General features: G+C 47.2%; 1 protein-coding gene and 1 long non-coding RNA gene across 4 annotated transcripts in view; one reads left to right on the top strand and one right to left on the bottom strand.

Annotated features, from left to right (window-relative positions):
• Window positions 1–18103, bottom strand: part of ANP32A (acidic nuclear phosphoprotein 32 family member A) — a 38806-nt gene extending 20703 nt beyond the window's left edge. The window contains exon 1 of one of the 2 annotated variants that reach the window (XM_070377346.1): window positions 17893–18103. In XM_070377346.1, the coding sequence (XP_070233447.1) occupies window positions 17893–17946 (54 nt within the window). In that variant the 5' untranslated portion in view covers window positions 17947–18103. Of the gene's footprint in view, window positions 1–14524; window positions 14736–17892 lie in introns of those variants that run through there. The other variant, XM_070377347.1, reaches the window with a different exon arrangement.
• Window positions 14043–27970, top strand: part of LOC138989370 (uncharacterized) — an 86540-nt gene continuing 72612 nt past the window's right edge. For both annotated transcript variants that reach the window (XR_011465559.1, XR_011465560.1), the window contains exon 1: window positions 14043–14583. This is a non-coding gene — a long non-coding RNA (uncharacterized lncRNA). The remainder of the gene's footprint in view (window positions 14584–27970) is intronic.

Genomic DNA, 27970 nt, shown 5'->3' on the forward strand with positions numbered 1-27970 from the left:
GAAGGCAGAACTGTCTGAACCATAGTAAGACCCAAGAGCTGACCATAAGCCAGAGATTTCTCTTGCTCTTCCTTAGAGGAAAAAAAAGAGCGTTAGGATTGTGCTCACCCAACGTTTCCAGGTATACACACGCCTTGGCTACACTCCTGGGAAGTATCCTATGGCAGAAGCGTTTGCTTATGAGTGTATGGGTGCATAAGAAGTAGTTAGAAAACGTGGTTTCGTTCCAGGCTTTATCATTCGCAACTGTGTGGCTTAATTTCCTCATCTGTAAAATGGGGAGAAGGATATCCCTAAAAATCCCACAGGTCTCTGTGAGACCAGATGAGGTAAACTGTGCTGTCCTGGAGGGTACAGGGAGGAATTTTACAAGCAAGTTTTGTACCCAGAACTTGGCACCCCAGGGAGCTGAGAGGAGGTGTTATGTAGCTCTGATTTCCCCACACTGCCTTGCACTTAGCTAGCAATAAATGTTTGCTGAACTGAAAAGCATAAAAATAACCTGGGAAAACATTCTGCCATTTTTTTCCTTCCTATTAAACGGTAGCACTTTGCCAGAATGCTCAGAACAGTCTCTCTTCTCGGAGATCCTTCACTTTGGGGGAAGAACCAACTAAGTCACATCAGGGCAGAGTGTTCAGAGGATAAAGACCCAGGATGGGGACAGGAACAGGTCTGACTCCTCTGCAGAAGGCTCCTGGCTCTCTGTGTCACCCCAGGCTTTCTCCAACAGCCTGAGCTGATCCAGGTCTAGGCCACCAACGGAAGAAGGGACTGCAGACTAGGATGGGGTCAGTAGCTCTTGGAAAAGCCCATGAAAACCAGAGATACACAACATATTCAACATGCCATCCAGATGAAGCCTTAATCAAACGGCCTCGATGCAGAGAGAGGGGGAGAGAAGCCCAGATACACAGAACAGCTGAAGTCATTTCCATTCTTTTTTCATTTTTTTAGTAAGTAACACATTCATTCTCAAGGTCTCAAAACCAAAAAACATAAGACACACAGTTCATTCTCCCTTCCATCCTGTCCAATTAAGTGTCCTTCCAGAGTTTGTTTACACATACACAAATTCAGAATCTTATTTTTCTCTCTTTTATCCCAAATTCACATATTATAAATTGACCTTTGCCTTGCCCTTTTCCATGAAGTTTGTGTTATATATCTTTTGCTGTAATGTTGCGATATAGATAAGCTGGCACATGTCATTTTGCACTTATCCAGCTTATTAACCAATGAGATAGAATCAAGACCCCACTTCTGATCTGCAGGGCAGCAGTCATGGAGACTTGGGAGTTCCAGAATCTAATGGGCTGACCACTGTACCCGTGTGGACAAGTTATCTCGCCTCCAGCCATTCAGCACTACTACTCAGCACCTGCCAAATGCTGCCAGTTGCACCAGGCTCCAGTGATAAAGGTATCCTGCCCTTTTGCCCCCAGACTGTCCAGTGGTGGATGGACAGGCAGAAGGGACCCCAGAAGCAAGTTCAGTGTGCCTTGAAGGCCATCTGACCTCTGTGGGCTTATCTCGCTATCTGGTAACAGGGTGGCCACATCTGCACCTTAGGGGACATTTAAAGGATCAAAACATAGTATCTGCCAAGTACCTGACATGAAGCAAGGCCTGGAGCAGGTGCTCAGCAAAGGATAAGTCTAACTCCTGTCACAGGAGGAGTCTTGCTGATGGCAAGGACAGCAAGGTGTTCTAGGCAAAATACACGGCCCTGCCATGCCAGCAGTTTACCACACGTGCCTTACAGAAGGCAGCACTCAAGCCCCTAATTACGTCTTAGCCCACTTTTCTTGGAAAATGGTTTGGCTTTCTCACACTTTCCAGACCCTCTTTCATAGTTTGAGATCTCCTGGGTACGGCTCTCATTTGTGTGCACAAGCTCTCCTGTTTGAAGTACATCAGAGTGGCCACACACATTTTGTTAAGGCCCTGGCACAGAAAGGCAAGGATAGGCATGTGCAAAGTTGATTTTCCTGGGATTTCACTGACAGTGATTTAAAATAATCATTTAAAGGGAAAAAAATCTAAAGGAGAAAAACCACTGAAACTCACATTTGTTTTGTTTACTCTGAAATGTGTTCTCTTTCACAATAACACACTTTTAAAAAAATCAGAAATTCTGGCATCATCTGTTTTGCTTTCCTAGGGGAACAAATGCAGCAGACTTTATAACAGAAAAATAAATGGAAGTCAGGAGTCTAGAGTATTTCCATATTAGCAGCAACTAAGAGGAGGCAAGAGGTCAAAGTTAAGATGCGAGGTTTCACGCACAACTGTGAAGCCATAACCTGGCTTTGCACCCAGCACAGCTCCTCAGCACTATGTGACCTTGAGCTAGTTCACTAGCTTTCTGAGCCTCACTTTCCTCATCTGCTAAAGTGGGAATAACCTCATTTTGCAGTGTTTCTTTACAGATTAAATAAGAATAAATGAGTATCTATGTACCAGACACCGTAACAATTAAAAGCAAACAAAACACACAGAAAAGATACTACTTTCAATACTTAGCAAAAAAAGATGAAAATCTAGTGCCTTTAATTTGGAAGCTTAAAGCAGAACAGTAGGCATCAAATTATCCAGCCCCCATAATCCTGGGACGCCAGGCTCCTAACAGGCTGATTAATGAAGTCTTACTTCACCAGAAGCTCCTTTCATATTCATGCAAGACGCCTGCTTCCAGCTGAAAACTATCAGCCAATTAAAGCTCATCACGGTCCTTGGGAGAGGTGGGTCACAGCTGGATTTGTGACCTAACTGTGGGTTTCGCTCTCTAAAATAAGCCTCGGGACCTGTGAGTCCTGCCTTACCACCCTTCATCAGAGGGTTTGGCAGGGTCTCCTTCTCCCACCCAAAGGCATCTGGCCCCCCAAATCAAGTGGGAGGGCCTGAGAGGTCCAGATGGAATCCGAAAAGTAGCAATAGGGCCCCTCAAGAAACTATTTCAGAAGCATGGAGAGAAGGTGTGCTAGGCAGGGAGAGCTTGTGGCTACCCAAACAGGGCCACATTTCTGCCGAGACAGGAATAAGACCAGTTCCAGGTGGTGGGCCCGTGCCTGGGAGGCTGACTGTTTCCCACCCCCAACCCCGGCCACAAATGAGGAAATAAATCTACTACTGTTAACAAACATGATTTGGAAGTACCAATTTTTCAAAGTATAAGGGTCAGCTGGCTTGGGGGAAGGCCTAAGGTTGTCACTCTTTTATATCATGTCATTAGCTCATCAGTTGGCATCTTAACCTCACTAGGTCTCAGCTTGCTTCTAGCAAGATGATTCGTAGGTACTTTCAGATGGAACATTCTAAGGTTCCAGCTCCTGGGGGGCAGAAGTCTAGTGTAGGTTACATGCTGCTGCTGCTGCTAAGTCGCTTCAGTCGTGTCAGACTCTGTGCGATCCCATAGATGGCAGCCCACCAGGCTCCACCATCCCTGGGATTCTCTAGGCAAGAGTACTAGAGTGGGGTGCCATTTCCTTCTCCAATGAGTGAAAGTGAAAAGTGAAAGTGAAGTCGCTCAGCCATGTTCAACTCTTAACAACCCCATGGACTGCAGCCTACCAGGCTCCTCTGCCTATGGGATTCTCCAGGCAAGAGTACTGGAGTGGGGTGCCATTGCCTTCTCCGAGTGTAGGTTACATGAGTCTCTGTCAAATGCCACCTCCTCAAGGAAGCCTTCCTGGATTACTTCTCTCCTTTAATACAGCTTTATCTGTCTCCATGGAACCTGTCACATGAGCAGTCACACCTCTGACTGGCTTATTGATGGTCTCCCTCTATGGAATAGAGGCCCGATGTGGGCAGCCCAGATAACGTCCTTCTCCTGTTCACTGCTGTATCCAGAATGCTCAGGACAGAACCCAGCACACGGTAGGCATGCCATCAATACTGTAAGTGAGAATGAATGACCCTGCAGTGTTTTCCATCTGCAGATTTCTCTCTCACAACTCTGGCTAACAGGGACTAGCCAGCCAGCGCTGCTCATCATCAGAGATCTGTGGCCACAATGAGCCTCCAGGGGCTAGCAAGCCATGTGCCCAATACAAGTCTGATTTCCAGCACAGTGGACACCTTAAACCAGGATCCAGATCCCACAGGAGTTTTAGGCCACGGGTCAGGCTCAGAGGTGCTTTTTCACTTCCACATCCAACTCTCCTGGGTGGCCACTCCTGACAATGACCACACTGGCCACGGGAACTGAGAGGAGATTGCCGAGCGCTACAGAGGCCAACTGTCTGCTCTGAACCAAGTACTCCCTTGGTTTTAAGAAGCCAGAATGCCACTTCTGCTCCTGGACTGGCTGCTTTCCCCGCAACACTGCAACCCTGGAGGGTCCTACCCGAGAAGCCTCCCCAGGCTCCTAGACCACAGCTCAATGTACAGACACACCAGCGCTCTTCTCCAAGACACACAAAGGCGTGTCTGCAACAGAGCCGCAAACTAGATGGGGGCTCAGAGGAGAACCACTCATTATGGCAGCAGGCCAGCCTCTGCAGAGGCTGAAGAATCAGGCCTCCCAGACAGCGGAGGAGCTCCACTCAAGTCCACGCCTGCCCACTCTCCCTGGGCACCAGGGTACACCCGAATCTCCACAGGGAAGGGGAGACGTGCAGCAGGGCAAGGAACGCCCCGGTGACTGCGATGGCCTGTTCCTGGCCCTCCATGTGGAACAGGCCCCTGTGCCAGAACAGACAGATCCTCCCACCAGCTGCCAGGCAGGAGGCTGGAGGCCATGACATCATCACAGCGCCTTCCCGATGCACCAGCTGCAGGGGAGCTGTGCTGGGCTCTGCAGACCCTCAGTGTGGCCCTCCAACAGGGTGACCAAAAAGACACTGACCAGTCCAGAGACAAGGGCCACCATGCACACCCCAAGGAGGTGATCCCAGACTCAGTGGAGAGCCAGCCACGGCTGCGTGACCTAGAAATCCTGGGGACTTGCACATCTCGACAGCACTTGGGACGGACACAGTTTCCTCCCCTGCTTCCAGTGCAGGAAAGACTTCCTGGAGGAGACTTCTCAGGAGCTGTCTGAATGAAAAGATGAAGGCCTGAGAGGGGCAGACCCAGAGGTCTACAGCCAGGGTGGAAGGTGAGAGGCGGGAGGGACTGCTGACACACAGCACTCCGAGTAGAGTGCTAACCCCAATCCCGAGATGGCAAGGGGGAGCCTGGAGCAGGGGATGTCACTCCAGCCCCACCTCAACAAGAAACTGGGGCTTGGTCCCTTGCCTGGGGCCCCTCCTGCCCTTGCCCACTGCCTGAGCAGCTCCAAGTAAGGCCTCCTTCTGAGGCAGGCAAAGATAGCACTCCCAAGTACTCCCACCACACATAAGCTCAGACACCAAGCAAGGGGGGCTGGCCCCCCCTCGTTCCAACAGCTCAATCAAGCCCAGGCTGGTTAGAACCTTTAGGGGCTGCCCACAATACACACCTGGCATAAACCTAATTTCTTTCAGTCCTGACAACAGCCCCTGGGAAGAAATGTTAGTCCCATTTACAGATGAGGCAACTGAGGCTCAAAAAGGTGACCTGCTACTGATCCTCCAGCCACCGGGCTCAGCAATCCCCGCATGGCTCAGAGGATCTGACTGCTTGGCCCTCTGGCTCTCTCTTTACAAAATGCCCACTGGCCTTAGTCCCTGGAGATCAAGGATGGGCCAAGTCCAGCCTTGCACAATAAATTCCACTTAGCACTCAGCAGCCTCAAGAGTACAAGTAAATGAAAACTCTCAAGTGTGATGAGCAGGAATGCGGGCACATGTGAGCTTTGTGTGGCCATGGTGGGTGGCTAAGTGTGGGACCTGGGGGCGGGGGTAAGGTTAGCAGGCCAAGGACTAGGTACCAACACCCCAGTAGCTTAAATCCTTCACCCTCTTTCCTAGTTCCTGTTTTCCGTGCTCCATTTTTCTCTCTCTTTCAACCACTTAGTTTATCTCTTCCCACCTGCTGTGAAGTTCCACACCCTGCCTCAACGTGGTAGCTCCCAACCCTGTTTCAAAGCCCCTTTAGAGGATTCTAAAAATACACAGACTGGGCACCACCCTCAGAGACTGATTCTGTAATGGGATAGACACTGGGAATTTCTCAAAATGCTCCCCTGGTGGTTCTGATACACAGCTGGGGTTGAAATCAGCCTTACCAACCACACACCTTTCCTCCTGCCTAATGTGCTGTGTTACATACACCTCCCAACTCTGCCCCTGCATCATTCTGGATGCTGTGGGCACAGACTATGCCAGTGGGCTCCCCTCATCCTCCCCTCCACAGCCACACCATTTACACCTGTGGATGAGACAGTAGCTCAGGTGGAAGCTGGTTGAGTCTCTCCCCAGGATGCATGCCCCAAAAGAAATCTACAAGTAATCCCTTTAAATTTACTGTAAGAGTTGCGCTCCCCACCAGCCCTCTCTCTCTCAGGCATCTCTTGCACGTTCTGCAAAAGGTATTAGAATCCACCGATGCAGACCTTCAGGGCACGTCTGACTGTAGAGTCCCACCCAACCCTACTGAAGTGTTCCCCAGAAACACACAGGAACACCAGCAGACCTCTCTCCTTCATGCTTCCCTCGGTCCTCCAAGCCTGCTCTTCCTGCCTGCACAGATTCTGTCTTTGACTTATTTCCAGCCTGCGGGTAGGTAAGAGAAAGCCTCCTTCCCCTGCACTGACCGACTGAAATCTATGGCTGATAAAATCCTCTTACCTCAGACACTTGCGGGCTTTTCTAAGCATCTGCAGGAGCAGCCCAGGGGTCAGCTTTACTGAACCAAGGAAGACCGGAGGGAGCCTGGATGGGTCTGTGTACACGGTCTGACCAGGCAGAACCCAGTTTACATGTAGCAATGGATCCCTGAGCACACAACACACATGCATTCTTGTATGGTGTGAACCTTGGTAACCAAAATTAAAAATAAAGTAAGCAATTGATTGGAGGAGTGGTCTCCTAAGTGGACCATCCTCAGACATTCCACTGGGGCACTTGGGCTATTAATATTTTTTAACTTAACCTTTTAATTTTTTGGTGTTTTACAATGTACATATGTATAGGTAGTATAGTGAATGTGTGCTCAGTCACTTTAGTGATATCTGACTCTTTGCAACCCTATGGACTGCAGCCCACAAGGCTCCTCTGTCCACGGAGTTCTCCAGAGAAGAATACTCAAGTGGGTTGCCATTTCCTTCTCCAGGGGACCTTTCAGACCCAGGGATTGAACTTGCATCTCCTGTACTGCAGGTGGACTCTCTACCGCTGAGCCACCGGGGAAGTCCAGTGTATGTGAATAATTCCTAACTAAAAGGTAGACATACCGGGGCCGGGACTCAGGTTCAGATTTTACAGACACAGGATATAAAACCCAAAAATGTGAGGACCCCTGGGCTGAGAAAGTGTGAATCAGCCGTCGAGAGGCAGGAGCTCACAGTGACCCAAGAAAAACCGAGGACACTAAAGCTGGTGATGCTTCAGATGCTTTGTTCCAGTGGCTCCGTGTGTGACTCACAGACTGCGGGTGAGGAAAATGACAAGATCTTCCAAGCAGTGTGGCTTCTTCTCCCAGCCAATACTTCTACAATGCCCGACACGTGCCAAGAGCAGTGTTGAGCCCAAACAGGCCCCTTCAATCATGCAGTCTACCGGCTACAGGGGACAGAGATGCTATTTCGAACACTCACATGCAGGAATGCCTAATTACAAACTGAAGCTCTTTGAAGGCAATTTCTGTAAGAGTTTTAGAACAAAAGAACGAGACCGACAGCTGAGGAGGGTGGGAGAGATGATTAGATGCTAAGGAAGTGATGATGGCAGTTCCCATGAGTAGGTTTGAGGGCATAAATGGTGGCAAGTGGGGCCAGTGCAGCACAAAGGGGAGAGGGGAGGGCGGGGTGAGGAAAAAGATGAGAGCAAGAGGCAGACCACACAGGACCCTCACAGGTCTTACTAAAGCTTTTGGGCTTTATCCTAAAGAGAACGGTGTGCTGTTAAGTACAGGGTGACATGATTACTGCTGCATTTTGCTAAGATCATTCTGACAAATTTGAAGCCTGCCTTCAAGAGGGCTGTGTGCAGGGGCAATCTGCTGGCAAGCAGTAGAGAGTGCTATTTTGAATCGACAGGATCTGTGATGGATATAAAGATCACATGTGTGCATGTGGGGGAATGGAGGAGGCTGCAGAGGTCATGGGTGCCCATTGGACATTCTGAGTGTGGGGTGCGGTAGGGGCACTTGGAGGGAGACGTTAGGTGCATCCTGAGCTCAGCCAAGAGGTTGATCAGAGGTGTTAACAGTAAACATCAGACCCCAGAAGGACAAAGCGCCTGTAGCTGTCAGTGAGGAAGAGCAAGTAAGGACAGGGAACACAAAACAGGAGAGCGCTCAGGGCCTGGGCCTGACCAGGTCCAGCACCTCACGTCTGCAGAGGAGAGTGAAAGGGCCCCAGCAACCGAGGAGCGGCCAAGGCTATAGGAGAGACACTGGAGAAAGGGAGAGGTAACGGGGAACACACCTCCTGAAGGTCAAGGGTGGGAACACTGCTGCTGAAGAACATAGAAAAAGATGACAGTGAAGGCTTCCGGAATTGGGGGGGGCTGTTTAGAAAGCCAACCAGACTGAGGAGGCTGAGGTGTGAGAGAGGTGGGAGAAGGGAGAGACCATTCAGGAAGTTTCAATGTCAACGGGAAGAGAGATGGCCAGTAGCAAGAGTGAGACATAAGATCACAGGATGTTTGCTGTCTAAGATGGGAGAAACATCCCAAGCTTGAGAAGGATCCAAAGGAGTAGCTAGGCACCCAGGAGGAAAAAGGTAACTGAAGGGCAGGCCCAGGTAAGACCCAAAGGACAGCTGAGCTGGGCACAGGTTTGGTCTGGAAATTTCTTGGGAAATCTGGAGGTTTCCACTTTCTCTGTGAGAGGAAAGTAGACATCTCTGCTGGCTGGGAGGCAGAGAGTGGAGGGTCGGTGGGCAGTTTGAGGAGGAGAGTCTGAAACAGTTGCTGGAGGTAGTGACCAGGCGTGTCCAGGAAAAGGGCAAGTTGAAACTACTTGGAATTCAGTGCTGGGGCTGCTCTTGACATGTAGATGCTGTAACTACACAGAGAAACAACACATTCACTGTTGAACTGCTTGTGGGGAAAAACAACTTCTGGCAAGTTTGAAAACCTTTTTTCCCATTGAAACAAATGTTACTCTTTGATATGTCTGTTGATAATGTAAGCTTTTTTAAAAAAGTGAAGGCCAACTGTGGTGTTTCAGCAGAACAGACCATAACAACAATGACATCTAACACTTACTGCGTGCTTACTGTGTGCCAGACTGGGTGGTAGGTGCTATTACATCATCATTTTACAGAGACAGACAGGGAAGGTACTGTGAAGTGGGGGCTACAGTCTTGGGGAGAGCAGGGGCAAGTGCACCCCCCAACCCTGGAAATGTTCGAGCCCCCAGGCACCCAGTGCTGCACACTGAGGTATGGTGGAGGGCAGCAGCAGGTAAGGCAGAGAGAATGGGGTGGAGGAACACACTTGGCAGAGGGTCGTTGGCACATTCAGGACACTTGGAAGGCATCCATCCAGGCAGGAACTTAGGACTGTTGTTGTCTAGTCACTCAGTTGTTTCCGACTTTTTGTGACCCCATGGACTGTAGCTAGCCAGGCTCCTCACATGGAATCTCCCAGGCAAGAATTCTGGAGCGGGTAGCCATTTCCTTCTCTAGGGGATCTTCCTGACCCAGAGATGAAACCCATGTCTCCTGCATTGGCAGGTGGGTTCTTTACCACTGAGTCAATTTAGGATAGTGACTCCATAATGCTGGGAGAAGGTGAGGGTTGGGAACGAGTTAAGGAGAGCAGCTCTAGAACATGGGACCCAAGATGAGCTGGCTTAAAAGCGGAGGAAATCACTACTGACTCTTGGTGGACAGGTTTCACAAAGCTCCAAATGGCATTCCCACTACCTTCCCCCAAAATCAAACCACAAAATATGTGTGAAGGAAACTTAATATTCATCTTTAACTGTCTTTCAAACATTAACAAGTAATGAAATCAATTTACAGGTTAAAGCCAGCACTTTTTTTTGAATGAATAGAGAAGTGTTTTATCCATAGTAAAGGAGTATATTGTCAGCTTTTTAGATAGCCTGTATATGTACACATATACTATAAAACATTTCTTACTATATGAATGAAAAGCTTGAAAATCACTGATCTCAATTGAAATTCCCATTTTAGAGTGGAGAAAACAGAGGCCCAAAGAAGACAACTTGTTCAAGTTAGTTAAGAAAGCTGAGAACAGCACCCAAGTCTCTAATAGTTCTCTGGTAATTTCCTCACCAAACCAGAATCTCCAAAGGCAAATTTCTCTGGGAAAAACAGCCCAGACTTTAATCCACATTAGAGTCATAGTGGGGTAAGTAAACTTATCTCTTAAATCTGCTGCGGAAGAAAAAGTTTCGGTAAAGAAAGCAACAGATGGTTGCACCAGGGCATCTGCCGAGTCAAAACAAAATAAATTTGCGTGAAAAGACAAAGGTCGCAGGGTGTGGCCAATAGACACTGGATGGGGCCCAGTGCTGGTGAACAGACACATCTTGTCTGACTTCACAGGCTTCACCGTAACAAATGTCATCAGGACAACCGGTTCTGTGCAGGCTGCTTCCATGTCTGGGAAAGGGACCCAGGGCCACTTTGCTCATCTACCTTCAACCCATTTTATTAAATGAGAAGTTTGGAATAGCAGATGCCTTCACAATTCTCCATCTCTGGCAGACTCCATTTCTTTAATGAAAACATCACTGCTGGGTATTAATCATCTGTCATATATTTCAATATATGTAATATAAGATTCAGACTCAGGTCACTATTTCTTTACTTGCTTGTGGGAGGAAGGCAGTGTGATGGGGTACCAGGGGAGGGTACTTTCCAGACTAGAGTACTAGCTAGAATAGAGGGCGGACAGATCAAAATGTGTGTGTTGCCAGCGAGGGCATGGCAGTGAATATCTCGAAGGGAGGACCCTGTCTGGACACCAAGAGTAATGGGCCTTCTCTTCACCAAGTCAGAACGCAGACTAAACAACTGGGTCAAAATCATTCAACCAGGGTTCCTGACCGCTCAGCAACAAGCTCTCTGCCATTTTCCTAAGTGATGCAGTAGAGTAGAGGGCAGGCATGTGGAAAGGACACATCTGATGAACGTCCTATACAATCTCCATAAAGGATACCCAACAGTCCTGAGGTTTTTTACTTCAATGTGATAAAATTAATATGAAATAAAACTCTGGATGACCAGCTTCCAGAGCTCAATCACGTGCCTGAAGGGCTGTATAAGTCCAGTGCAGGGAGAAGGAAATGGCAACCCATTCCAGTATTCTTGCCTGGAGAATCCCGGGGACTGCGGAGCCTGGTGGGCTGCCGTCTATGGTGTCGGCATACACAGAGTCGGAACGACTGAAGCGCCTTAGCAGCAGCAGCAACAGAGCAAGTCATCTTGAGAGGCTGGTGGTGCAGCAGCGGCCCAGAGAGGGAACTGGGTCTGCTATCCTTAAAGTACAGGCCACAGTTATGGGGACTGGGATTTGCACTCTTAGATTTATCACCTCCTCCAGAGGTCTGGCCAATCTATCCATACCTTCATCAGCTCAGGCACAAGAGGCTACCGGTACAAAGAAGGGTTCTGGAACTCAAAGCCACTTTGCTGCTGGTCCGTCCCCAGGCAACAAGCACTATGGAAGAGCAGCAGGCCCAAACTAGAGATTCCAGGATTATCTGTGCTTTTCAGTTAACTGTGCTCTGAGGGTCTGAGTGTCAGCCACCAGGTACACAGCTGTGGTACCTACCAGGCCTCAAAACTCAAACCACCGCACTTCAAAGTTCTTTCCACCTCTAAGACATCTAAAACTTAAGAGTAACTATTTAACTACAAGACATGCAAAAGCCTTTTGAAATATCCTGAATAGGCAAGATAAAGAATTTCGGTTGGTTACACTGAACAACTTCTGGATAGAAGGGATGCTCAATTTTACACCAGCAACAAGTAGGATTTCTCTTCTTTTGGATGTTCATGGATCGAGGCCGATTTCTACTAGACATCAACACCACATGTAAAAGGACTTGGAAAAACCCCTAAAGCACCACCCACATAAACTTTAAAAACTTATGAATTATAAAAAAATTTTTAAACACCCAGATCAAAAGTTCCTTACCAACAATCTGTTAAACCAGGGATTACCAAATCTTTTCTGTAAGGGGCCAGATAGTGAACTTCACCTAAAGCAAAACTGACAATACTACATAGGCAGTTTTTTATAATGAAAGAAAACAAATTTCCACAATTCTTTTATTGATAAAATTCAAAATATATAATGAGTACAATTCTTTTGGTAATAAAGGTCCAAGGAGACAAGTGGAATTTTTTGCAAGGGGGAAGCGGGGATAACATTTCACTTAATTGGGATTCAAAGTGTTCCACATTATCAAACTGATTGCAGTGTTTACATGTACAAAGTATTCTTAGCTCACAATACAAAAACAGGCAGCTCACCCCAAACTTGGCAATGCCTATGCTAAACAAATGCAGGAGACCCAGGTTCAATACCTGGGTTAGGAAGATCCCCTGGAGGGCACGGCAACCCACTCCAGCATTCTTGCCTAGAAAATCCTATGACAGAGGAGCCTGACAAGTTACAGTTCACAGGCTCCCAAAGAGTCAGACACGAGTATACATGCATGTGCTTAAATCACAGTCTAGAGGTGGGGCCAGGAATCTGCATTCTACATGCTCCCCAGATGATTCTGGTGATGGGTCTCAACAATTAAATAATATTCAAAGTTCTTCCTGTCTAACTAAAGGATCTCTGGTTTCACGGTAGGAGAACCCAATTCTGCTATGTACCAGCTGTTTTACTTTCTCTTCCAATCTGAATGATTCACCCTCCCAGGAGAGGATGTCACCCTCCTTGGCTTACCCTTAAGGAGTTGTTGGAGGATTAAGTGAGATGATCGAAGAAGTGTTATTGGTAAACTAGGTCTTGGAAACCAAGGACATGCCAATTCTGTTTAGCTTTGTGTCTGCAGAAGGAGACTAATAAAAGTGGGTAACACATTACATGCACGATCCCCAACACACCACTGCCTGACTGGCTCCTGCTTATCCTCTTACTCAAAATGTGTCCCCAACACCTAAAAGCCCAGATTTCTTTCAGCCTAACCAGATGTGATGTGCTAACCCAATCTAGGGAAGTAGATGTTTGACTCCTCCCCTCCCCTCCCCACCCCATCCCCATGAAAATCCAGAGAGCCTCTGATCCTGCCCACCCACCTCGGTATTTTCAACTAAGAAGCTGTCCAGTCTTCAAACTTTCATATTAGGGTAGCACCATTTCAAAACCAGGGAAGAAAAAGCTTTTCCTCACTGTACCTTACAAGTAAGGGTGCTTCAGGGGAGGCAGTAGAGATGAGGGATGGAGTTTGAAGTTTGGCTGTGGTAACATCTTTGTGCCTTGATTTCCTATGTTTATATAAGGATAATGATAGTACCTGCCTCACAATGCTGCTGTGGGGACTAGACTAATTGATTTGTGTTATCCACTCAGAACTGTAACAGGTATACATAGGTGCTATACAAGCATTAGTTATTATTTTTGTTCTGTAAACTCTATAGAAGCACAAAGTTGTACCTCATTGTACCCCAATATCTGAGAAATAAAACTATCACATACTAAGCACCTGAGAGCCAGATCAGGCCAGTTTTGTCACTGACTTATTAAATAGGATTATTCCCATTTTACAGGTGAGGAAACCAAGAATCAAAGAGGCAGGTTAAGTTAACCTGCCTGCGATCACAGGGGCAGGTAAATTTATCTTTCTTCTGTGGCAGGAGGAATTTAAACTCAGGCCTGTGTGGTTCTACTACCCACCTCCCCCGTGAAGCCCTTAGGCTCAAAACTGCCATCAGCAGCAACAATCCAGTAACAAAACATAACTGACCATGACCATACAGAACTCATGCTCAATTTTCTGCTCCTGGATCCCTGGTAGGCTTGCACAAACTGGAGTTAATATCAGGCTACTTGAACCCAATTAGGCAGTAAGTCAGTCTGGAAAACATCATGCGATGTATTCCAAAGGTCAAAGTTAAACCTGGCTTCCTGGGCAGCCTTGGCCGGCCACTGCCATGAAAGCTAGTCTCCATGCAGACGTGTACCAGAGTTTAACCAGTGAGGTGCTTAACCAGCATGGATATCAGCTTTAAAAAGTCTGAGAGAGATGCTGGCGACGCGAATGACTTGCCTGGCTCCGCAGTCAACAGCCAAAGAAAGGCAGTTGGAAAAAGATAACATTGACTTTTAAAAAACCAAGCCTCATTCCCTACTCTTCTCGGTTTAGGATTACATTTACTACTGTAGCCGCCCTCCCGCGGGCAAAAATAAAAGGGGGAGAAGCCGAGGAAGAGTGAGAGGGCCTCCCCTAGCAGGCAGCAGGGCTGCTGCAACACCCACCTGAAACACGGAGCGCGACCTACCTTCCCGGAGAGCCCAGCCCCGAGGGCGTTTCCCCAACGCATCAACTCGTCCCTCCCGGGTAAGCGGCTGCTGTCCTTGGCTCCAGTCAGGGCCGCTAGAGTCGCGTCCGCATCGCCGCCCGCCGCCCCGCCCCAACCCTCCAAAGAAACCTCGTATTTAATTTCTCCCCCTACCCTCCTATCAGTTCCGCCGTTCGTCTTTAGGGCCACACTCAACTACCTCTAAAACGCCTGCCGGAGGAAGGACGAAATACTGGAGAGAAGGGGGGCGGGGGAGGCAGGGAGCTCGCTGGGGGGTGGGGGGAGCACTCGCAGGGAGGATCGTCGCCCTCCCACAGCAACTGCCGCCGCGACGCTCCAGAAGAGCCTCAAGCCGTTGGCAACGGGAGGGGGACCCCCCCCGCACATCGGGGCCCAGAGCACAACTCGGGGTCCCCGGAGCCCGTTCCCCTTGCTGCTTCCACGTCCGGGGCCGTCGGGGCGATGGCGCAAGTCTGCGCCCCCCCCCCACCCCTCCCACCCCACAGCGACAACAGCCACGGTGACAAAATGGCAGCCCGGCGCCCGGCAGTCCTGCCACAGGCGTGCAGGGCCCTGGCGGCCGCCCCTGGCCCCCAGTAACGCCTCGGCACCCTTCGGGTTCGGTCTCCGGCGGGCCTGGCCGTTAAAAATACAATAATAAGAAAACACCTCGAGCTCCAAACCAGTTCGGGAAGCCAAAAGGCCCGCCCGAGGGCCAGCCCGGCGCGCCCGCGGCCCGGCTCGCGCGCACGAGGCCCGGCCGCCCCGTCGCCCGGCCGCCGGCCCGCGCCCCGCGCCGCATGGAGCCCGGCGCCCGCATTCGGAGCCCCGCGCTCGGCGCCGGCCGCGCCATGGGGGAGGGGCGGGGCGGGCCGCGCGAGACCCGGGAAACATGGCTGCTCGTCCTATTTCGGCGTCGCGGCGTGGCTACCAGCCCCCGGATCAGAGTTGGGAGAGGCTCCCAAGGTGGGTGTGATGGGGGTCCCGGGGGGAGCAGGGCGGGGAGGGGTGCAGGGGGCGCTCTCCGGGAGCTATTTATTTTAAGAACGTTTAAAAAACCGAGCCCCTCCTCCCCCACCCCTTTTGTCCCTCATTAGCTAGCTTTCTCTCCCTCCTCCCCAAACGGACAGAAAGTGCCCCGTCCACCCCACCCCGCCTCAAGGCAGGGGGCAGGCGAGTGGGCCGGGAGGCTCGGAGGCGAGGGGGCGAAGCGTGAGAAATCGCTCCCAGATCGGCGCGGCGCGTTCCCCTCCCCCAGCACACTCTCGGGAAGTTTAAAGAGCCGGTTCGACCCGCTTTCGATCTCGCTCCCAGTTGGCCAGCAGCGGGGGGTAGGGTTGGCCGCCCGAACCGCGCCTCCACACCCTCCCACCGCGACCCCGGCCCCCTACTTGGCGCCCTTCCCCCTCCGCACGGGGGGCTTCCGGAAAGTACGCGGGAAGCCCGCGGCTCCGGCCCCCTCCCCCATCACCACACCCAGCCCCCCAATCCTCTGGCTCGGGGTCCAAGCTGGGACGAAACTGGCCAGAGAAACGCAAACCGCCGGCAAATTGTTCGCGGAAACTCCAGCGTCCTCCGGCGGGCAACCCCTCCCCTCCCTCCGCCACCCCCTCCCCGCCCTGCGCGCCATAAGGCACTGCACGTCTACAGTCCACAGCTGCGTTATGATGGGGGGGGGGGCACAAAAAGGATCTTGTTTTCAAAAGTCTCACTCAGGTTTGGGGGAGGAACTAGAGAAAAGAGGAAGCAAGGCCTGCCTCCGCCAGGGATTCGGGTTTTAACGGGTTGGAGGGGCGACAGGTCAGCGCACAGTGCTCCCCAAACTCCCAACTCTGTGGAACCCTGGCCACCGGGGCTGGGGTGAGGGTGTCCACCCGCCCGCGCTCCGCTGGTCCCAGAGGGGCCACCAGAGGAGTCAGCCAGCGTCTCCGCCCCAGACCCGGGGTCTCCTCCGCTGAGCCACCAACTCACATAAAACAGTGTTTGAAAGCGAGAGGGAGACAGAAATAAAAACGGGCGTCCGAGTAACCCACTGTCACCTTTCCCTTCCTTGGGGGTGAGCTTTCGCCCGAGCCTCCCAGTTCCCATCCGTGTAAGTTTCCTCCGGCTGTACTCCCGCTGCTGCCCAATCAATAACGGCGACGGGAAGGCAAACTCCCATCCCCGAGCTGCGTGTCTGCTATGCCCGCAGAAATCTGGACCCAGCCAATACCCACCACGGGCACCAGCTCTGGGCAGCTCGCGTCCTGACAAAGTTTCCCGGGCCCATTTATTAATCGGGCGCCGAATGGCTGCCAAGGAGCCCACCCTAGAGAAAGACGGGCCGGAGGTCGAGGCCGGAGGGCGTCAGGGCTCAAAGGCTGGCATCTTAGGGAGGCCGGAAGGAGCAGAGGCGAGGGGGGACCGGGACGTAGCCTTTGGGTAACTTGCAGTAGCGATCGCGCGAGGTGGGGAGGCGCGGGGATTATCTGTGCCTTTGCACGTTCGAAAATCCCTCCCCCCCTTCTTTCCATTTATCCTCCCTTCGGAAGGAAAGGAAGAAACATCAGCATCTGGCCCGAAGGTGGGGTGGAAAGAGTGAGGGAGACAGAGGAGGAGAGGAAGGGAGGCAGAGAAAGGGAGGGAGGGAGAGAAAGGGCGCGTTCACGAACACTACAAAGTTACAAATATGGCTCCCCCGTCTCTCGCCTCATCACTGCAAAGAAATGAAGACGCACTTTAAACTCGAGCCATTCCCAACTCCGCTGCAGCCCCCTCCCCACGCGCTCTCCCCAGGGGCCTCGGCCCACATTTATCAGAAACTAAACCGGACTCGCGAAGCCCAAAACTTATTGTGTGTGTGCGAGAGAGAGAGAGAGAGAAAGGGAGGGGGAAGGCGCGGGAGGGGGGCGGAAGGGGGGATTCATTTATAAAATATAAAACCCCCCTTTTTTTGTTGTTAAATCCAGGAGGCAGCCCCTCTCCTCCTCCTCCCTCGTTAATCTTTCCCCCAGACGGAGTCACGGGAGCAGAGAGCTCAGAGGGTTATTTTGCCTCATTCTCTCCGACCCAAACGCGTGCGCCCGCTGGCCCCCGATGGGTGCACACTCGCACGCACACTCTCGCACCCACATTCGCACACGCGGGAGCACACGCACAGGTAGTCACACACCAAGGGCAGCGGCGGCGGCAGCCGGAACATGCTTGGATGGCATTGCAACCCCCCAACCTTGCAATTCATTTGCAGTCCGACCCCCAAACCCACATCTCCCGGGCGCCCCCCCTCAAAAAAAAAGTGCCTCCCCCTAACGCGCACACACACAAAGTAGGAGAATGGACCGACAGAGATATTTTTGGCAAATGCTCACATCAGAGGGCGTCCTGTTCCGCAGCTCTAAATGAATCCGTTTGTCCATGTCCATCTCTCGCGCTCTCTCTCTGCAGAGGCTCCCGCGCCGGCGGAATTCAATCAATAAACCCCGAACCCACGGCCGCGCGTTTTAGGACTTTGAAGGCTCAACCAGCTCCGCTCGGTTCTCGAGCCCCCAGCACCCGCGGCGCACACTAACCTGATCACCGTGGAGGCGGGATCGGCGGCCTCGCGAATGAGTGGCAGCAGCGTTAGCCAATCGCCGCCGCCGGTCTCCGGGCAACAGCGAATGGTGGTGGAGGCGGGGGGGGAAGGGACCAATGGGCGGGCTGCGCAGCCGGCCAGGGAGGCTCAGCCATTTGGTTGTGGTGCCGGAGACGGACCCCTTTAGATTTCGGGGCGGCTGAGGAGCGCGGCGGCAGCTCGGTGGCTGAGCGAGGGGGGTGGGCGGAATGGCGGGGGAAGGGAAGGCGACTGTGCCTGGAGGGCCGAGCCGCCCGGCCTCGCCAGCCCGCCGCCGCCTCAGCTTTTGGCCGGGGGCGGGGCCGCAGGTGCGTTACACCAAAGGGAGGGGTGCGGCCGGAGGGGCCGGGGGTAGGGGTCCTCGCCGGGCCGTAGGCTTCGCCCCGGGTCTGTCCGCGCCGCACGACTGGGCTGTGGAAAGAGGCAGGCGGCGAGAGGTCTGGGGGCCGCGAACTGCTCTGCGGGCGGGCCGATGAAAGGCCTGGAAAAAGGGGGGAGGGATCAAGGGTGCAGTTGGGGGAGGGGCTGGTCATTTTCTGGGTCCAGAGGGCCAAGCTAGCGGAGCGAGGCTGCTGCCCCCCATCTCCTCCGCGGGTTCCCACTCCGGGTCTGCGGCTCACAATCCGCGCGACCTTTCCCCTCCTCGTCGTAGTCCAGCCGTGACCATCGCAGCCCCTTGAATACATAAGTAAATAAGATGCGTCCACCTTTGGGTGACTTAACTCGCGGTCTAGATCCTCTACTTAAAGGGGCATTTCAGTTTGTTGTCATATAAGGTCAGCTTGGAAGGAGTGATCTAGAGGCACCGGCAGTCTTGTTTAGTCAATAAATGAGTAAAGACCATGGACCAAGAATTGATGCTGAATATTTTGAATATTTTAAAAATGGAAAAGGAAGGTGCTAGTAAGTCTGGTTTTCTGGACCAAACATTATTTATGGGCTTTATTGACCTAGTGAAAGAAAACGGCGCACAGTTTTTAATTGTCCACCTGAGTCATTTGGTTCAATTTGGACTGCCAAAGAGGCTCTATTTGGAGCACTTTCTCCAGGTTTTACGGTTTGCTTGCTTTGGGGTTTCTGAATCACAGTTGTAAGAGATCTTAAAGCCTTAATTCCCACCTGGTTACCAACTTATTGTGGCCAGTTCTAGAACATTTATTGTGTACTAAGTTGGCTGCCTATGTCTGTTAATAGATAATAGGGACTGCTGTCAACAGGACAAATACATCCCCACACAAGTATTTTTCGATTCTTTTATTTCTACACTTCTACACTCTTCCTCATGTGCTCGAAGGTAGTTCTTTTGGATACATTGTATTTATTTTTCAGAGACATGGGTTCAAGGGATAGATAAACCAATATGTATGTATGTTGCAAGTCTGAAATATTTTTACGTAACTTATACAGTTATATTCTTGAATATATAAAATTTAGGAGGAAATAAAAAGTGACAATGTAAAAGGCACATAGTGAATGCCTACACTGGGGAAGAAACTGTAACTTTGAAATTGTAACCTGATGGATTGCAAATGTGAAATCCTGCAACTAAGCATTTTACTCAGTAAGTTCTTTCAGGTAAAATATTAAGTGAAATTTGAAAAGGGGTCATATTTACTTTTTGAGTAACTGGGAGATGCAAAATAAAACTGGGAAGCCATTGTTTTATTTCATCTGGGTATAAGTATTATGGGGTGTTTTACTTGTGTTAGCAGATGTCAGTCATCAGTTTTGTTAATCTTATTGACATCAATTTGTGTAGTTGGAATTTATCGTTTTAAAATATATTGGTTTCATTATAAAACATAGAGGGACCCCAAATTACTTCTCTTTGCCAGAGTCAGTTGTTATTTCTGGATATGGTATTTAAGGTTGCTTGAAAACAGAGCTCTTCATCACAAACACAGTATGCTGACATGATACATAGAATCTGTGTAACACAAGAGTCCTGAAGTTTGTTCTCTCTGGTGGTAAATGCTCATCTTCAATTTAAAATTTTAACTGCAGCTAAGTCCACACCACTAGCAATGTGATATGAGACAGTATCTTTCCAGAGAAGTAATCCTTTAAAAGTCAACCAATCAAATGCAGAGCTACCCACCATCCAGCTCTGCTGAACTGAAACAAATAGCTCAATTTAACATAGGAAGACTGGAGAGGATGACTTGGGAGCCCAAACCTCTGTTAAAAAGAATGTACAGGACCAAATCAGAATTGAAAAAGTCGTGACTTGATTACTACTCAAAATATTAAACTTATAACAGCTTTTGTACTGGTTTTAGAAAATTGAAGACTTTACTGGATGTCAGTCATTACAGAAGTTAAAATATCCAAGAAGTGTATTTAGCCAATTGAATACTTCCAACATACTTTGAAAGAAGAGATTTTTCTCTCACTCACAAATAGATTTGTTTGTAGTTTATTTCTCAGAAAATTTTAGTGATTTTTATTTTTGTTGCCAAAAAGAAATAATATAGCTCAGCCAAAGCTGAGCCATTTGCCCCAGGCTACTTAACCAAACATCAAAACAAAACACCACCACCACTGCCCTTATAGTCCCTGTTTTACAGAGTTTCTTAAATTGGACTTCATTGCATATTACAGGAAATAAATGTTCCCTTAATGGCTCTGAATATCAGGCATAGTGAGAAGAGAAGCCCTATATCAAGGAATGTGGCTGAATTTTGGAGAAGATGAGTTCCTAACTCTTGAATGATTCTACAGTGGGAGTTAGGTTATGAAAGATACAGAGTTTGTAACTTCTAGAACTGGATTTGATTCACATTGAGAAGAATAAATGAGATACAATTCAAAAGTTTGAGCCCCTAGGGAGAAAGATGGCCTTCAAGTAAGGAAAGATACCTTCCTGCCTTCCAGAACAGGAAGAATATTTTCCTTCAAGAACCATTCCCAACAAATGAGCAATCTTATTCTCTAAGAGGTATGAGCAATGGGTGTCCTTAGTCTCTCAATACATTTTGAAAAGTACTGTTTTATAAGTAACCCACGTTGATGCTGCTGCCATTTTAACTCATTTACACTTGCCTGGCCTCTAAAAATGGAGACCCTCTGGTTAGCATCCTTTTAGGAGTCAAGTTAAGGTATTCACAGTTGAGCTTCTTGCTCTTCAGCCTGCATCACATACACTGGAACCTGGCCATAGTACTTTTTCACCTACATCATGGTTTCGCTGCCTGGACCCCAAAAGACAATGATATGGAAAGGCTCCAGCTTAGTTATGTTCTCTTTTGTCTTTCTATATAAATAGCTTTTACAAATGCAGATTATTTTTTTCCTTTTTTTTTAGAAATGTAAATTATTCTTTTGAAATTCATGGTAACAAATGTGAAGGCTACTGCATTTTGATTTGAATAGCAAAGGCATGTTGAGGTTCAGGATCTAAAAAGTTAAAACATTCTTAATTCTTTTGCTTAATAAAGCATTGGATGATTTTATCGTTCAAATTACTGAATTTCAGAATTATTGAATTTTATTATTGACACCTTATCATTGTGTTGGTTATGGAGAAAAAGCACTGTCATTATGCAATATATAATGAGAATAGTCATTATATGTGATTTTAAAATAGTAAAAAATCACAAAAGCAGCTTAAAGGTAGTTTAAGAAAAAAGAAAAAAGAACTATCACCTATATACTTGTTAGGAACTCACTAGAAATTTTGAGTCTGTTTCTTTAATATACTTATTAAAGGTAGTTTGGGAGTAGCAATAAGGAAAGTTTGTTTACCATTCACTGGGAAGAAAACCATAGCATTTTAGTATTAAATATTTTAGTATTATAAACATTTAATATTATAAACATTTTAGTATTAAATATGGCTATAAAAGGGCTTCCCTGTGGCTTAGAGGTAAAGAATCTGCCTGCCAATGGAGGAGACCTGGGTTCGATCCCTGGGTTGGGCAGATCCCTGGAGAAGGGAATGGCCTAGAGAATCCCATGGACAGAGGAGCCTGGTGGGCTACAGCCCATGGGGTAGCAAAGAGTCAGCCTGGACTTACTGTAAACAACAACAGCAATGCCATGAGAAAAGAAAAAAAAAAAAAAAAAAGCCTTAAAGGCAAATAACGGAATGAAGAGCCAGAGAACAAGGCTGAGGGCAACAGAGGTTGAAAAAATAAAAATGGATTTAGAATCTACTAATTCATCTTAATCTATCTGGGGTTGAAGTTATCTCTTTGAAGAAGAGTACTGAAGTCTATTAAGAGGGAAGAGGAAGAGAACAGACTTTCTTAAGAACTTTTAATATATTTACTCTCTGCAAATAGTCTATAAGTTTAAGCCTACCTGGTAAAGTTGTCCTCTCAGCTTACCTACTTTGTAATGGCAGTTATTTGTATATAAAAGAAATTATTTAAAAATGTATATTCTATAATTCTTCTTAGAGATCAATATAATGCACTCCAAGAAATTAGTAATTTTAAAATTATTTCATGGAAACATTAGGACCTGAACTTATTCTGAAATTCTGAATTGTAACAACTTGAATGTAAAAATTACATATCACTTGACCTCACCAAGAGTCATATGAGGATTTTTACCCAGCAGAGGAACCCTGTCGTCTGAAATCATTTTGTATGCCTTCTTGTGTAGGAGAATTATGTCACTTCTACATATGTTTATTCAAAGGCAACTTGCCTAAGTGTGACAAATACTTTTCACAAGGCTGGACCAACTCATGATGTCTATATTCATGTTCATGGGGAGAAGCAGTATTATAGATGAGGCAGAATAGCAGGTAAATAACACCCATGTTGATCACGGTATGGCAGCATTTTTTTATAATAGCTAAATAAACAGAATATGTTCACATATCCAGGGGAAAAGTCTAGGAGAGTATGCACCAGAACATGTTTAAAACTTTTTACAGAGGTTCTTTGTGGGTGTTGCGGTTACACTGGTTTTTGTTCCTGTCTATATAATTCCTAAGGTTTTCAGTTGATAAGTATTTTTGCAAGAAGAAAACATTATTTTAATAGGAAATATAGCAGATTTCAGGGATGTTTGTGCTAGTAGGAATTCTTAGTGCAGACAATAGAAACTTTCCCTGACTGAACAAGCAGTAGGCAATTTCTTATATCTCATAACCAAAGACCAAGGTAGAGGAAAAGAGCAGTAAAGCTGAGTGATCTGGAGCATTTAATGTGGTACTCTAAGGTATAGTCTTCAGAGGACCCCCATACCTCAGAAGTCAGCTCTAGCCTGTGGACTCTACACCCCTCCACTGCTGTGAATGATTTTTCACAAGCCTTCATTTTTGTGTCACACCTTCAAGGTCCAAAGCCCTGGGCAGGACTGTTTGCAGAGGCCCCAGCTATCAGAGGAAAAGATTATCTGCCCCCTGTAGCTTCTATAGTGCCGCTTCCTATCTATTTAAGAATCCTGCCCAAAGAGTATTCTGATGCTAGATGACCAAAAGCAAAATCCACTGAAATGTTTTGATTAAATAATACTGTGAAGGTTTCCTAAAGATCCAAATTAGCTTTATTTGAGCTCCTCCCCTGCTCACTACTATTTACTAGGAAGAGACTTGCAATGGTCTGAATGTTTGTGCACCTTCCCCTACAATTCATATGTTGAAATCCTAATCCCCAAAGTGTTGGTCTTAAGAGGTGGGGCCTCCTCTCACAGGAGGTGACTAAATCATAAGCCCTCATGATTGAGATTTGTGCCCTTATTAAAGAGGCCCCATAGTGAGAAGTCTGCAACCTGGAAGATAGCCTTCACCCAACCATGCTGGCACCTGACCTTGTACTCCTAGCCTCCAGAACTGTTAAAGAGAAGTACATTCCTTTTAATTTATAAACCATCCAACCTGTGGTATTTTGTTAAAGCAACCCAAAGAAACCAAGACAAGATTGCATTACATATCTAGGACCAACCTAAAACAGAGCTAATAGCTGAACTCTAATTTTCTTTCAAATGCTTCCCTCTCCAAACCTGAGGCCACAAGAAACAATGTGATGTCAACGAAATACATAACAAAGCTGAGCTGGTAATAACTAAGACTTTGAGAAGAAGGATCTGCAGTAGAGATAATTGATTTTAAGTCACAAAGAATTTAGTCCTAAGGGCTATGCTAAGGGTAGAAGTAATCTACAAGTCATACGTCATGAATAAATGCAGAGATCTCTGGATATCAGGTGATACAAGATCATGAGTAGTGATGTTTTTACTGCTGATGGATTTCTATCTACTGTGAACGTATATTCAGGCTCAGGTGCAGAACTAAGCTGATCAGTATGAGATTTGTAGTAAAAATTTATTTGAAATAGGCAAATGGTCACAGGCTAAGTAAGGGTTCACAATAGGATACAGTCTCTTTAAGGACAATTTTGAAGAAAAAATGCTGATGGTAAAAGAAATGCAAAAACCACAAACACATCAAAGAGGCCCATGTTCCTGGGAACAAAAAGGAAGGTCAGAAAGGATCTGCTTATAGAAAACATATTAATCTTGGGATGCTGTCCTTTTTCCTCTTGCCCCCCATCATCTCAGGTCACTTAGCTTAGATTGCTTTTCAGCTGGAAAAAGCAAATGATACCCTGGCAAGGACTCTGCACAATCTTATAGGAATTCAACTGTTTTATTTTTACAAATATAAAGCATGGTTTAACTGTTACATGAATAGACGTTCCTTATAAATGGCAGTAACTTCTCTCCAGAGATGCAGTGCTCAAGATTCTATTTATTGACAGACTAAATGCTCTTCATGATCAAGTGCTTCACTTATTAGAATCTAACTCTTTCTCAGACAATTTATTAATAATACAAACCGTGGCAGACAGCTAATTATTCAGCCAAATCCATTTCCTCTTCTTCCTGGACATAAAGCTTGACTGTGCCTCCCAGCTGCCCGTGTTAGATTGAGCCATATATCTGAGTTCTAGCCAGTAGAGTGTGAGTAGAAGCCATGTTTGCCACTTTGAGGGATGAAATCTTGAATGCATGCTGACTGAGATGGAAGTGACAGAGTGACTTTAGAAGCCATGTGTTGTTCATGCAGGTGGAACCTCTCATCTGCCTGGGTCTCCTTGGAGAGCCATTCTACCAACCTATTCACTTGCTCATCAAGAGACAGAGTGTGACCAAGTGAGAGACTTTATGGTACTGTGCTGTTACACGTTTGTTTATTTGTTACTGAAGCCTCGGCTAACCAATACACTAATAAAACTTTTTTTCAGTCTTAGTTTTTGATTCATTTATAATTTTGTAGATTAGTTGTAAATTTTAGATATTTATTATTGTATTTGTGATATATCTTTGAATTAGAGCTTCTAAAGTACCATAAAAGAGAAATAAAATAGCTATATTGTTGACTCTTGAACAATACGAGTTTGAACTGTGTAGGTCCACTAACATGCAGATTAAAAAAAATAAAGGCAGTAGAACACAACCAAGATTGGTTGAATCCATGGATGCAGAGGGAAAGCTTCAGAGGCCAACACTGGAACGCAAGCATCCTCAGATTTTGGTATCTGCAGTGGTTCCTAGAACCCATCCCCCGTGAATCTCCAAGGATGACTGTATAAAGAAACAAGTACTTAATGAAGAAAAGATCATTGTAAGGGAGTCTGTATAATTGAGACGCAAATATATCTTTTCCCCCCAAATTCAGCGCTTAGCTCGCAGTAGATATAAAATAAATATATTCTTTCATCAAGAAATGACCTCTCTTCCAAGCTCCAGACTGACATTTCAGTTGCCCAAGGGACATTTTTCAAGTTTCCTACAGGATCGTCCACAGAACATTGCCACAACTAAAATGATCTTCCCTGTTAGCCTCTGACTGCTTTGAGTGAGTGGAAGTTGCTCAGTTGTGTCTGACTGTTTATAACCGTATGGACCATCAGTTCAGTTCAGTTCAGTCGCTCAGTTGTGTCCAACTCTTTGCGACCCCATGAATCGCAGCACACCAGGCCTCCCTGTCCACCACCAACTCCCGGAGTTCACTCACACTCACGTCCATTGAGTCAGTGATGCCATCCAGCCATCTCATCCTCTGTCGTCCCCTTCTCCTCCTGCCCCAAATCCCTCCCAGCATCAGAGTCTTTTCCAGTGAGTCAACTCTTCGCATGAGGTGGCCAAAGTATTGGAGTTTCAGCTTTAGCATCATTCCTTCCAAAGAAATCCCAGGGCTGATCTCCTTCAGAATGGACTGGTTGGATCTCATTGCAGTCCAAGGGACTCTCAAGAGTCTTCTCCAACACCACAGCTCAAAAGCATCAATTCTTCAGTGCTCAGCCTTCTTCACAGTCCAACTCTCACATCCATACATGACCACTGGAAAAACCATAGCCTTGACTAGATGGACCTTTGTTGGCAAAGTAATGTCTCTGCTTTTGAATATGCTGTCTAGGTTGGACATAACTTTCCTTCCAAGGAGTAAGCGTCTTTTAATTTCATGGCTGCAGTCACCATCTGCAGTGATTTTGGAGCCCCCCAAAATAGTCTGTTCCCAGTGTTTCCCCATCTATTTCCCATGAAGTGATGGGACCAGATGCCATGATCTTCGTTTTCTGAATGTTGAGTTTTAAGCCAACTTTTTCACTCTCCTCTTTCACCTTCCTCAAGAGGCTTTTGAGTTCCTGTTCACTTTCTGCCATAAGGGTGGTGTCATCTGCATATCTGAGATTATTGATATTTCTCCCGGCAATCTTGATTCCAGCTTGTGCTTCTTCCAGCCCAGTCCATGGAATTCTCCAGGACAGAATACTGGAGTGGGTAGCTGTTTCCTTCTCCAGGGGATCTTCCCAACCCAGGGATCAAACCTAGGTCTCCCACACTGCAGGCAGATTGTCTACCAACTGAGCCACCAGGGAAGCCCGATGCTGCCTGCTTTGCCTCTACCAAAATGCCATCACGTCCCTCACTCTCCTGCTTTCATTAGGCTACCTTTCGACACATAGCCAAATGGTTGCTTCATCTTCTAAGTGTTATTTCCCAAATATCTTTCCTCCTCTCAGCCCACTTTCTCCATTCTGTCCAAGAGTACTCAACCAGCTCCAATTGGCCCTATATGACAGTAGCTCCCAGGCTTTAGTTTTCTGACCAATAATATAAAAAAAAAAATGTTTTAAGGACCAATATATGATTGTCAACTTTTAATTTCACCAAATAAGAACAGTACTTTAAAAACTTCCTTTTTATGGCTGGATAATATTCATATATAAATATATCACATATATATCACATATATTAATATTTATAAATAAGTGTATATCATAATTTATCCATTCATACAGACAGTTTGTTTCCATGTCTTTTCTACTGTAAATGCTGCAGTGAACATGGGGATTTATCATATATTTTCTATAGACTATGTTTTAAATAGTAGAATAGAGAGGGCTAATTTCAGAATATAGGAAAGTCTTTTACCTTAATTAAATTAAGTTTTATGCAAATCATGACCTTCTTCAAGATTTTCTACTCAGGTAGTTAGAAACTTCTGTGAACCAGCACTGGCCCTGAGGTCCTGATATCCTCCCATGACCAGATGAGCTCTAGTCACAGTGTTCCTTCCATCAACAGTAGCCTCTTTGGTTCCAGGTGGCTTACACCCCACAAACTAGCATTTAGTCCCCCAATGAGAAGATCCCACACTACCTTCCCATTGTTATCTCTAATTTCTAGACAAATCAGATCATCTGCTATTCCCCTCTTTTCTACCTTTGATGTGACTCTCCCTTTGTATCACTTTGATGTGATATGCCCTTTCCTTTTAATCCTTACCAAAGTTCTGCCCAAAATTTAAGATCAATTTTGATAGCACTGCATCATGAAACCTTTTATGATTCACCCAAACAAATAAGATCTTC

Source organism: Bos mutus, chromosome 10 (genome assembly GCF_027580195.1).
Source record: "Bos mutus isolate GX-2022 chromosome 10, NWIPB_WYAK_1.1, whole genome shotgun sequence".
Taxonomy (NCBI): domain Eukaryota; kingdom Metazoa; phylum Chordata; class Mammalia; order Artiodactyla; family Bovidae; genus Bos; species Bos mutus.